This window comes from Sciurus carolinensis, chromosome 7, assembly GCF_902686445.1.
Source record: "Sciurus carolinensis chromosome 7, mSciCar1.2, whole genome shotgun sequence".
Taxonomy (NCBI): Eukaryota; Metazoa; Chordata; class Mammalia; order Rodentia; family Sciuridae; genus Sciurus; species Sciurus carolinensis.
The window spans coordinates 103,068,192-103,081,736 of record NC_062219.1 but is presented as its reverse complement, the minus strand read 5'-3'; the positions used below and the strand labels follow the sequence as shown (position 1 = coordinate 103,081,736).

Sequence of the window (13,545 nt, the reverse complement as noted above, 5' to 3'; positions counted from 1 at the left end):
ACTCAAATCAGGCTCTTCTTAAACTGTAACTTTATTTGGAGCAGGAGAATTTTCCTTACATAAAGTTAACATTATTAAACACCTTAGGACAAACTATTCAAAAAATGACATTTTATTTCAGAATGGTCTTGCTTCAGTGGTTTCTGCCCTCCAATCTTCTCACTATTATGAATTTGCTTTATAAATAAATATATTCTCTCAGTTACTCCACTGTAATCAACTCCTATCTGTATTGACATAACAGATGTATTTGTTCAGGTCATTTTAAATTCACATTAGCAGAGTGTCTTTAAGGAATCGATAATACAGATCAATGTGATATTTGCCCCCAATTTGTCTCTTTGATGGCTTCCATGAGAAGGTCCTCACAATAAATTATATAAATGTACAGTACATTTGGTTGGAAATTGTAAAAATAATTCTAAAAACTAAGCACATATATTAAACAAACAAGTTGCTACAATATGCTTAAAATGATATAAAACAATTAGTATGTCAAACATTTTCTTATAAACATATTGCTTTTGGCCATACACTGAGCTGAAGTACACAGCCTGCATTTCATAGTTTTATCTTCCTCTCCTACATGGCACAAAAGGATGGCTTGATGGTGTACGGAAGTGTTACTTTATATGAAAACCAGATGCCCATTAATTCCAACAGTACCTGTATTTGCACTTAAAAATGAGACAATTGCTTTGTTTAACACACGTTACCTTGATGATACTCAATTTCGTATAATTTCAGAAGATGATATTTTTAGATCTATGTGGTCCTTTAGGCAAGCAAGATGTCCAAAAAATTGTTTCAAGTTCAATTTTACGCCTATTTCAATCCTACCATACTTAAGCTGGGTGAGGGCTTGGTAATGAAAGGAATTTTATTGTAAAATGAACAATCATGCCAAGAGTAGTTTTTATGGAAATGCAGTTTCCCTCCTGTGCTCGCTGTGCCCCTCAGCACACCACTGTCACCAAACCTTTGGACATGGAATAAGAGCCACCCTGTACCATATCTGACATCCCAGAAAGCTTTCTGACAATAAATGAGGTATAGTCATTGGATAGGTACATAAGAACTCATCACTCCTGTTGGTGTCTTGCATTTCATTTTATAATTCTATAGCAAATAAAAATATATGCAACAGGTAACATTTTATTTTCACTTAACAAAAAATGGTCCCTATTTCCTTTTACACTATATAGCTTATATATACAATTTGTCCTTTACCTATTTGGGGGAGGGATAACAAAGAGTTCTATATGGGATTTTGCTAGCTCTTTAGAATTTAGATTATTTCTTCAGTCTTCCAGTTTTTTCAACTGCATATCAGCTTTTAACTTGCATGTGAATAAATGTGTTGAGCTTCCCAAGGGAAGTTGTTTGCTGGCAAACTAAGGAAAGGGTAAAAGGAAGAAAATGAAGTATTCTCTGAAGGTGGGCTTTATAAAAGTATTAGGAAAACAATTTTACAATGTATAACAACCAGGTAACTCAGCTTTTCAATTTTAAAATAGTAATGACCTTAACACAAGCTAGAATATAGAAAATATGGCATTGACAATTCATTTGCTTATCTAAGGGGTATTTACAATTTAAAACCGGCTTTCCAGCAAGCTGGGCAAGGTTTCAGATTAATTTACCTTTTATATATAATACAAGGAGAAAAATAAATATTAACCTCACAGTAAAGGACTCATCTCTGAAAACACACTTTCTGTTGCTTTAGATAACAAGTTAAGAATATAATACAGAAATGAATTCAGCTTCAAGTTGTGCTTGCATATACATTTTCTGAAGCTTTGCCGCCAGCTTGTTAACAGGAAAATATTATCTGTCAGATTCACATCCATTATGTGCTTCTCTCATGGCCTTCAGCATCATAGTGCTTGGTCAAGTATATTTCTGAGTCAGATTCTCCAAAGCATAAATTACTCCCTGATTTTAGGTTAGAGCCCTTTGGAAGTCATGATAATGTGTTCAGGCTGCAACATATCACTAATACATCAAGCAATCATTTGCCAACTTACTAGGTTGGACCCTATGAAAGTATCTATATTCACCTTAACCTATCATTTCAACCTACAAATTAGATCACTTCATATGGTTCACCTTGCTGTATCCTGGAACCTGGGACCAAAAGAGAGTAGTTTGAGCCCTGGGAGAATGTGAATCGATAATGCTGTTGAGGTCACTATCGCATTCACTGGTGATGACTGTCCCTTTTGCCTCTGAGGTAACTGTGAGTGGAGGCAGACGTGCTATACAGAGATGGATGAGAGTGGACATTCTGTCTTTTTCTGTCTCCAAACTAGCTTTGTCATTTGCAAAACTGCTGTAAACATTCCTCTCAATGGAACAGCCTCTATCCAACAAATAGACTTCTCACTATGCAGGTTAGGAGTTCAAATGTGGCACCCTATGGATACTAACATCACAGTAACCATGGCTGCCTAGGTACGTAGGACTCCTCTAAATCTTTTCCCCAAATTGTCCTGAGAATTTGGCTAGGGCAGAAGATTATTTATGAGCTGCTCCTAACCACATCTGGAGAACTGAGCTGAATGCAAAATTCCATCTCAGTTATTACAATAAAAAAAATTTTCTGTTGCTTTGAAACTTGGTAGTTTTGATCATGCATCTTGACAAGGACATAAATTTAATTGATGTGTTTTGTGAACCTTACTGTTGAGAACATTTGACCTGAAAAGTTGCCCTTTTATATATATATATATATGATTTGTGTTTGTGTGTGTGTATACAATTTAATTTCAAAAATTGAAGAAAATAGAATGTGACAGCTTAGTATGACTAAACTTGCTTTCATTTGGAAATCTGTAATCACATTAAAGGGCATTGTAAAAATTTCCAAAAAATTTTGTATGTAGAGTTCTTTTGTTCTGGGGAACAAAAATAAAACAAAATGAATTATAATAGTACTTTTAATATAGCACAGTGGTATAAAAAAATCAAACTGATGATAGGGTATTAAGAAAAGCAGAAGATCACTTTCCTAAGGTCAATCCAAGAAAGCCTGAAACACCTAACGAGCCACATTTAAATGTAATCACTTCACAATACTCGCACATATCGAGTAAATAACCCTTAAAATAGCCTTAAAATTGCACCCCTGTTGCAATACTGCATCAATAGTATTACATTTTTCAAAAGCTGTATAAAATATTACCTGGAACCCCAAAGGAAAAACACTTAATCTTTAAAAAGTTCATTACAAAGTTGACTGTATAAAATGCTAAAACATAACCCATATGTACAAAATGCTGTTGTTTAAGAAAATAATGGGACCCAGTTTTAGAATAAAATAATTTTATACAAAAAAGGGTACTGCATTCAAATCAATGTTAAAAAAAAACTTTAAAAAAGAATATTGAAATGTCTTAGTTCAGAAGAATAACTGAACTAACAACTGGTTTGCCTTCATATATCATCAGCATGTCTCTTGCAGGTGGAACACAGTCAGTCAAGGGAAAGTGTCCTCTCCCTGACCAAGAGCCTCATTGTGGAGACAGTCATCGCCGAGATGGGTACTTGGAAGCCCAGTCTGTCCTGCCATGCACTGGCTGGGCGGCTGGAGGCCGTGGGATCAACCCAGGATTGCTTCTAGGCTGGGTGTGGAAAAAAGGTCGCCCAGGATGAGGTCTCATAGCCTTCAGGGAAGAATAACCTGCAATGGAAGAGAAAGACTGGTCTGATTGATAAGAGACCCAAACAATCAAAGTACAGATAAATACCTCATGGTAACAAAAATATCAGAAAATGAGAAATTCAAAAGAACCATTTGCCTCCTTCTCTAGTCTTCCCATTCTCAGTTAAGAAAAGTTGTTGAGCCACAAATACAGGTGTCAATCTTGACCCCTTTCTTTTTCTCATATCCCACTCACCAGTTCTACCAAATCAACTACTGATACAATGTTTTCAGCTAGCATCATTTCCTACCTGGATAACTAAAACAGACTCCTTCCTCTTACTTAGTCAAATGATAACCAGAGGCTTGAGCAAGACTGTGAAGCTGGTGGTCAGATAATGTTACTCTGCTCAAAAGCTTCCAGGGGCTCCCTTGTCCTTTAGAGTCAGTGAAAACAGGCTTACAGTGGTTTGCTGCAGGGCCTCATACCCTTGGGCCTCTCAGTCACCCCTGTCCTCCTCTTGTTACTTTTTCACTCTTGCTCCTCCTGCACTCTGACCTCCTTGCTAGTCCTTGAGTTTGCCAGGCATGTTCTGCTTCAAAGTCTATGCACTCAAGAATCCCATGTCTGCAACAGTCTTACCCATTTTGCATGCTTGTTCATGCTTCCTTCAGATCTTTACTCAATGACTCCTTTGCAGAAAGTTCTTCTTTGGCTTCTTTGCCTAAAATTACAATCTGCACCACACACTCCCACAATCCCTACACTTCCTGCCTGTTTTATTTTTTCCTTAGCACTTATGAGCATCTGCCTTACTATATGTTATACTTATTCAACTCACTCATGGTCTGCAGAGTGTGAGTTTTCCCAGGGCCAGGAGTTCTAGCTCATTCCAGGCTTACAACATGACTGGCACAAAGCAATTGTTCAGTTCACTATTGAATCAATTCATGAATATTTTGAAATAGAACCTACCTGGAGAAGGATCTGGAATAGATGTTAGGTGTACCCTCTGCATAGCAGAACCAATTTCTTTTTTCAGAAAGGAAGGGATATAATTTCCAGTCAGTCCACTAGAACTTGTAGAGCCGGAACCAACTAATTTGCAAAAGCAAAAGCTCATTACTACAAAGACACAGTTATATGACACCAACAGAGTCAAAGAACAACTGTGCAGAACAATAAAGAATTAAAATTTTACTTTTAGGGGTAAGAAAAAAAGTGTGATGAAAACAGTGAATTCTGAGTAGAGCCTTCTACCACGCCACACTGTCAGGAAGGTGTGGCGGGGCAAAGATAGTGCTACTCCCAAAGCTGGCAACCAAGCTGAGGGTTGCTTGTTAAATGAAAAAGGACTATTTGAAGCCGGGCACATACCTGTAATCCCCAATATTTGGGAGGCTGTGGCAGGAGGATGGAAAGTTTGAGGCCAGCCTGGGTAACTTAGTGAGACCCTGTCTCAGAATAAAAAATAAAAAGGGCTGGGGATATAGCTAAAAGGTAAGTGCCCCTGGATTGAATCCCCAGTACCAGGAAAAGAAAAAAAAGAAAGATGATATGTAACATATTTCTTTATTTTTTGTAAAAGTAGGCTTAGCCAGTTCTGAAATTTGCTTTTTCCACTCATATAATATCCTTCTTTGTCAGTATACACAAATTCTAAATTATAGCTAAACATAACTAATTTAACCATTTGCTTATAAGGATTATCTTAATTATTTAGGTATTATAAATAATTAAACACTAAATACTTTTATTGATAATCAAGAAATTATCCTTAATAAAAATATGAACTACATTTGTTATTGATGTTATTTCCATGTAAGTGTGTTAAGGACAGGTTCTGTGTGCTACTAATCTTTGTGTTCTGGGAGGTTAATGATATGACTTGCATATAGCAGTAATCAATTAATTATTGGGGGGGTGAATATCTATAATGCTAATTAGGACTTAAAGGAACAAAATAATGATGAAAAATGTTATTACTAGCCATTACGCAAACAGAAGTTCCATCCCTGAGGAGTTAATAAGTGGTGCGGTTGCTCTCTCAGCCATTGTGTAGGACAGAGTGGGAAAATGGGAAAACAGCCTGGAATGCATGTGTGAGGAGCTATGCTATTAGCTGGAGCAAGTTTTGCAGTTTTGGTGAATAAAAGCGATATGAAGAAGACCAGGAAGAGAATTTGAAGAAGTTAGTCACAAAAGGGAAAAAAAAGTAGAATCAACACACACAAAAAAAGACAATGAACCCCATCGGTAAACAAGACATGCACATTTAAATCACAGTAAGATACCATTTCACATTCATCAGATTAGCACAAAGTTTAGACTTGACAGTACCAAGTGCTATCAAGGGTGAAGCGCAACTCCCATGCCCTGCTGGAGAGCAATTTGGCAATATCTGTAAAGCCAAAGATAAGTATACCCTTTAACCTAAAGTATTTATTCCAGCAGAGAAACCCTTGCATGTGTGCACAACAATAGGGACACAATACTATTCATTTCAGCACTCTTTCTAATAGCAAACTGTAAACAACTTACATGGTTGTCAAGAAGAGAAGGAATAAATAACAATCTAGTATAATAAGTTATGGTATTACACAGTTGTATAGTCTATAATGATATATGTACATATATATGTAATATATAATTGCTACACACATATTTATTAAAATAATTGAAGTGGTGACCCAGGATTGACCCATTTAAACTTGAAAACATGTAAAACCACACTATGAATCTTACGGATTTTTAAAAAATGCATGGGAATAATAAACACCTAAATCAGACTGGTGTGAGGCAGTTGGGAAATAGAGAGGGAAAGCTAGACACTAGGCTTCATGTATATGCAAAATTTGACTTCTTACACCAGGTGTGGGTACATGGGTACTGATATACTACTTCTACATTTTTTGTGTGCTCCTTAAAATAAAGGAACCCTAAAGGGTGGAGAAGGTGAGGAGAAGTGAAGTCCAGTGTTTACTTGGCAATACTGAAGGGGAAGTAGCACTTGGCAGGGGTTCCCTCAGTGTGGGAAACACAACATGGCAAACAGGGCTACCAAGAATGGGGTTAGCATTGCAAATTTGGAGGACTCATTTAACGGAAAACACTGAGGAAGCCTTTCCAAATAGTCCACCTTCCAACCAGCAAGGATGCTGATGCCCTAGGCCTAAGGCTGGGTCATCAGACCAAGTACCTTCTGGATCAAGGAAAATGGCCCCATGTCAACATCCACCTCAGAAGGGCCACTGCCCACAGCACACCAGAGCCTTACTCCCTAACTCTCCTTGAGGGCAGACCCCCATGGGAGCTGGCCGAGCCCCATGGTATGCTGCCAAGAAAGGCCTTGTCCCATTTCTCTCACTTTGCCACAAAAAGAGAATCTGCTTTTTGTCATTTAGGAATTAGTAATAATTACTCACCTGAATTTATTTTGCTGATTACTGATACTGTCCCTGAAGACTTTCCAGACAAACCAGAACTGGACCATGGGTTAGATGGAATAAAGTCTTTGCCTGGATTTGGGAGCATGCCATTTCTTATATTTATTCCTAGTAGAAAAGAAATGGTTTTAAAAAGCAAATAGATAAAGTAACTATAGTACATTTATACAATGGAATACTATTCACTCCTAAAAAAGAATGAGGTCTTGCTATTTGCCACAACATGGATGAGCCTGGCAGATATTATGCTAAGTGAAATAAGCCAGAAAGAAAAATATTGCATGATCTCACTTACATATGGGATCTACAAAATAAATAAATAAATAAATAAAAATTAGTATAAAGAGACAACAGATAGTAGTACCAGGGGTGGTAGTTTCCAGGGGTGGAATGGGCAGAAGAACAAGGGAGATGATGTAAGTCATAAAAAATACAAACAGCACATATGTAGGATGAACAAGTGTAAAGATCTGATGTACAACACAAGGACCATAGGTAATAAAACTGTACTGCACATGGGATTTGTACTAAATGAGTAAATTTTAGCTCTTCTTGCCACTGGAGGAAAAATTCTAACTACATGAGATGCTGGGTGTTATTTGCCACTTCTTACTAGCTACATGTTATCCATAATATCATGTCATGTGCCTTATTTATACACAATATAGTTTATTTAAAATGCAAAATACACATTTAATCTTGTACCAGACATCGCAAATGAAATTGAACCCAATTGTCCAAAAACTTCCTATGGTGCAAAAATCAAAGCAAAATCTGACTGATGATGTCATTTAACAGAGGGTAAAGGAAAGATGCCATCACTGAGGTTAATATAAGTCTTACTCGTGGGTGGCCTGAGAAGTATCTCTTGTCCCTTGTCTTGACCTTCTGGCACTGTGCTGACTTTGGTGGTCCTGGACATTCTAATCTTCCCCTTTCCCAGAAAGCTTTCTTTCTGTCACCTGTCCAGGTTCTTTTCCATCCCCTTCCCCACCCCGACGCCCAGCTCTGAAACCTGCTGCTCTCCTCTTTCTTTGTCCTCTGAGGCTCCATCTTCTTACCTGACCTGGACCATCCTCACCATCATGTGCTAATGACGTTGGTTTGCACCAACAACCCTCACAAACTCTGGTCCCTCACATCCAAAGCCTCCCAGAACAAGTCACCTTGACTTTGACCTCAATCAACTCGACCTCAAGAATCATCACTTTCCCTCTAAGTTTAGAAGTGGTCTCACTTCTGCGATCCCACTTATGCAGACACTCCAACTACTTTTCAGAACTGAAAGCCTAAATACCTCTTTTATCCTTCTCCTGCTGCCCCCACAGCCAAAAAAGAAACAACTCTCCAATTCACTCCTTGATCTTTTTGCGTGTGGTTTCCTCACGGCTGGATCCCTCTGTACCTATCATCTGTCTCTCTTCTTTCAGGTCATGCTGGGAACTATCAGGCCAATCTTCTAGAACATAGTGTCAATCCCTATGAAGTCTGGCAGTATTTGCCCTGTTCCTAACCTGACAGTGAAAAATTGAATGCACAGGGGGGCCTGAAGTACCCACTGCATCCCTTCCCTGCTGACTGTACCCCCAGCTCAGGCTACCACTTCCCTTGCTAGGTGACAGCTGTGGCTTACAGGACCTCACCCACTCAGATGCATATAAACCCAATTCACTCTTTCAGTTAACACCCTTCAAAGCTTCCCATTGCTCGTGAAATGAACCCAAATTTCTTACAAGACCCCAAAAGATGTCTCACTCTATACTACACCACCTCCTCTCTCACCATGCTCTGTGCACACTGGCTTCAGCTGTTCCTCTCACAGGTTAATCCCTTTCATGCCTTTAGGCCTTTGTGCTGCTGTGTTTTTGCTGCCTCATCTTTTCTTCCTTCGCTTCTGCATATTTGGTTCTTTCTCATTCTGTGGGGACTCAGCTAAGAGTCACTTGCTCAGAGAGGCCTTTCCTGACCACTCTATCACCATCTTTGATTACTGCTTGTCTATTCACTGAAGTATCTCTGCCACCACTAGGATCTATGCTGTATGTGCATGAGGGCTTTGTCTCCAGGCTGCTGTGTGAAGCCACTGTGGAGGCTCAGACACGAAGGAGCTCTGTGGAGTTGTGCATCTTAGGGGCCCTGCTTGGCTGTTTTGTTCACGATAGTATTCCCAGTACTTAGCATACAACAGGTGCTCAAAACATATTTACTAATTAAATGAATTTGTTAGTTTAGACCCAAAGAATCTAGAGAGAGGCTCAGGCACCCACCAACCTATATCATTGATACTTAAGCCCTGTAGTATTGCCAGAGGGTGTGACTGAGTTCTTGTCATGGTTTCCTGACTGGCAATTTCTCCTAAACCTGTCCTGATGGAGAGCTTCAGATGTATTGCCTAGTTCTCAGCCATTCCTCCCTCCTCTGAGGCTGTATTTAGTTTCCTATACCAAATTTATTGCCTCAGGTGACAACCCAAGGTAAAAATATGAGAACCAGAACTCAGCAAATATTCCTATGATGTTGCCAACAAGTCCAGCAGAGGCCATTCTGCCTAGGGCGTAGCAAGAGAGGAGGCTATAGTAGGTTCCTGAGGCATCTTTTGACCCTGTAAAAAATTTGGATTTCAATTCATGAGCAGTGTGAAGCTCTTGAAGGGTTTTAAGTGGAGAAGTGACAAGATATTATCTTGTGTACTGAGGTGATGCAAGAACCAATTTGGAAGAACTTGTCTGCCAAACCAGAATCTTTGTGATTCCAAAGACAAGATTTTTTATCACTGATCAAAGTAAAGGCAAGTCATTCATGTTACCAGGCAAGTATCGAGAGTGCTTCAAGTAGTGCTGTTTGGCTGCAGATCTCAGAGTTGGTGTGTCTCGCCTCTGATAAGAAGTCTGGATGGGGGCACTATTTCCTGTACCCACGGGCTCAGAGGGCTTCAGGTCCAAAACACTCTCAAATCTGAATCGAAGAATATGGTTTAAATCAGAGAGAGAGAGAAAAAAAAAAAAACACCATCTGACAGGTATAGATAATCAGAAGTCCCAGATTCACTCTGGTCATAGGTATAAGCAGCACACTTACCTGCAGAGAGCATCATCAGTCTGTCTTTTTTTGTTTTTCAGGTCAATCCTGGTGAAGGATGGACTGAAATCCAAGTCATCCAACTCAGCCCAATCATCGGAATCCTTTGTTGACCTGGAAATAAGACCCCATCTTCTCCTACTCTTTGGCTTGATCTCACCATTTTTGTGTTCCAGGCCAGCTAGGATTTTCTGTGTGTATAAGGACAGAAAAGCAATACTTGGCATTAATGGAGTTCATCCGTGAATAATTCCTCCTGTGAACTTCCTTTGTAATGAGAAGGAGGATCCTGAGGCACAACATTCTTCAATATTCACTGCTTATTTGAAGGGACAGTTGTGGAAAATGCATTCCCAGACATCCTGTCTCTCACCTACCCTGACAGATTACATTGGATGCCTTCCATTGAGTGTACTAAGCTATGCAACACAAAAAAGGAATCTTAGGATTCCTCTTACACACTGGAAGATGGCTGGATTCTCACTTGGGCCTCATCCCTGGGAGTTACTATGATTTCTACTGTTACCATAGAGACGTAAGAGATTATAGCTAAGGTGTCAGCCATCCTGCTCTTTTATAGAAAACAGTGCCAACAACGCCTGCTTTGCCTTCTCAGTAGATCTGGACACTATCTTTTGACTACAAAATAGCTACAACAGCAAATTTCCAAACAGGCACCACAACCAAATCATGGGCTAGGATGAAGTGAGCAAAGTACCAACCCTGCCACCTCTGGCAGCATCCACACTTAGTTGGTTGGCAGCCCACACTCAGTGAATACTAGTTGACAGAAAAGGTACCTCTTTTGCATAAAAGTTTTAGAGTCATATTCTTCAGACAGTATTACAAAGCTAATGATAACTACAATCCCTTGTCAGGTTATCATTCTACCTGAATCTAATACTCATTGTTTCCTTTTACATAACCAGTCCAATAAAAGAAAGATCTGGGCTCAATTAATAGCTCAGTATTACCAAAATCAATTTACAGCAGTAATATGAATAGCAACCAGGAGGCATCTTATGATTTTTTTTTTTTTTTTTTTTTTTTTTTGGTACTAGGGATTAAACCCATGGGTACTTTGTCACTGAGCTACATCCTCAGACCTTTTATTTTTTTATTTTGAGACAGGGTCTCATTAAGTTGCTTAGGCTGGCCTTGAACTTGCAATCCTCTTGCCTCAGCCTACTGAGTTGCTGGGATTACAGGCATGCACCACTGTGCCTCTCTGTGATTTTCGAAACATCTTCCCAAGCATCATGACCTTTGATCCTCATGAACAACACTGCCTGGAGGGCAAGACAGGTATTATGATCTTCTTTTTATAGATGAGAAAACTGAGTATATAGGGATTAATAATAACAACGACCACTAACTTACTGAGTTCTAACTATGTGCTAGGTGCTATTTTAAATTCTTCTGAAGAATTAACTCATTTAGTTCTTAAAAAAATTATATCAAAAAAGGTTATTATTAGTTGTATCTTACAGATGAGGTGATGAAGACTGGAAAAGCCAGGTAACCTGCTCAGTGTCACTGAGCTATTGAATACCAGGGCTGAGATTTGAGACTCTGGTGATCTGGCTGCAGAGTCTAGTTCTCAGCCCTTACCTCAACTGACTCCAGGAATGGCACCATTATCAAGAGGCAGAGCCTGAACTTGAATTTAGACCTTGAACCAAAGGTCTCTTCACAATTCCTATTTAGACCTTGAACCAAATTCTCTTCACAAATGCTCCTGCAAAAACAATGTTTTATATTTGGACCTTATGTAGTAAAAAAGAAAATATTTCATACATTATGTGTGGTTAGAAGAGGAGTAAGTGAGACACAAAATTCATGGGTGAATTCTCGCTACTTACGGATTGAGGATTCTTGCTGTGGAGGGATGGGAAGAGCAGCGGGCTTGGCTTGTCCTCCTGAAGATGACTCAGGTGCTCTGTCCTGGAGGCTTCTGCTTTGTAGGGGTAGATGAGATGCTGAGGGGGCTGGCCGGCTTGATGCTGTCGGGAAGAGATTCTCGTGTGTGGCTTGGTTGGGGGCTGGGCAGGAGGGACCGGCTTGATGAGAGGAGGTGGGCCTTTTTTTTCCAGGATGTCTTTCTGTGACTTTCCTGAATCCTGAAGGCTCTGTGTAGTGCTGCCCAGTGGGTGTCCAACCTGGAAGTAAGGATATCGAAGTGCCTGGAATGACAAATGAGGTGTTAGGAGAAAAGTCTAGCCTGGAGGATAAACGCCATCATGATCACTGGGTAATAGCACATGTGACCAGTTCACAGCAGATTTCTAGCCCAAACCAACTCTAAGACAGCACTCTGAATTAGTAATATCCCTTGTGACTTTCCTTATCTAAGATAACATAAAATTTATGTAGTACTTGCAACAATTAAAATTCTTTGGATGAAGTAGTCAGTTACACTGTTACTTTTGAGGAGCATTCTGGCTCAACACAGATCCTGATTTTGTAACTCCCTTGCTATGTGTGTTAAGTACGGTATTTTATGCTTCTAAGCCCATTTTTTCATTCTTCATAAAGAGAACAAAATAAAACAGAAAGAGGCAAATATCATGACCTGGGAAGACTCTGAAAAATCAAGTTCAAAATAAGCAAGTACATCTGCTTTTCTCTCAGAAGTACCAGTAGTATAATACATTAAACCTTCCCTGGCAAGACAAGGTTTAGTTGCCAGTTGATCTGGATTATCAAGTTTTCAGGATAGCCAAGGGATAAATCTTAAATTTCTAGGGCTTATAAATCTTTCTGAAACTTTCTTACCTGTATTCCCTTCTTTGTTTGACATTGTTGAAAATAACAATATTTCTTCGTGAGTCCGAGACATAATCATAAACATCTGTAACAATTACACTTAAGTGTAGATACAGAGGCAAATAATATGGGTACTCTTGTTGAGGTCCTGAATTCTAGCTTTTAACTTAGAAAGTCTTCTCTGTAGTCCTAGGTGTTCAAGCAAGTCTGGATTGATCTGGGGTATTTTTAGTTTTTCTGACACTATTCTTAAAAGCACACATTCCTCTCTTGATTCCCTGTTACAGAATCTTTTTTCTTTCCATCTCTTGCATCATTTTAAAAAATGATTCAGCTGGGCAGAGTGGTGCATGTTCGTATACCTAGTAGCTCAGGAGGTTGAAGCAAGAGGATTACAAGTTCAAAGTCAGCCTTAGCAACTTAGTGAGGCCCTAAACAACTTAGCAAGACCCTGTCTCAAAATTAAAAATAAAAAGGACTGGGGATAAGGCTTAGTGGCAAAGTATCCCTGGGTCCAATTCCTGATACCCAAAAAAAAAGAGTTTAAAAGTGGTTCATCGGCAATCTTCCTTTCTGCCCTGAAGCAGATGGTGAATCTCACCATCAGA

General features: G+C 39.3%; 1 protein-coding gene across 1 annotated transcript in view; it reads right to left on the bottom strand.

Moving 5' to 3' along the window:
- Cilk1 (ciliogenesis associated kinase 1) overlaps positions 1–13,545 on the bottom strand; it is a 54,750-nt gene continuing 41,205 nt past the window's right edge. Inside the window, exons 9-14 of the mRNA XM_047557829.1 lie at positions 12,034–12,354; positions 10,172–10,362; positions 9,900–10,048; positions 7,073–7,201; positions 4,623–4,745; positions 1–3,685 (exon numbers count right to left, since the gene is read on the bottom strand). Coding sequence (XP_047413785.1) covers positions 3,531–3,685; positions 4,623–4,745; positions 7,073–7,201; positions 9,900–10,048; positions 10,172–10,362; positions 12,034–12,354 — 1,068 coding nt within the window. The 3' untranslated portion in view covers positions 1–3,530. The remainder of the gene's footprint in view (positions 3,686–4,622; positions 4,746–7,072; positions 7,202–9,899; positions 10,049–10,171; positions 10,363–12,033; positions 12,355–13,545) is intronic.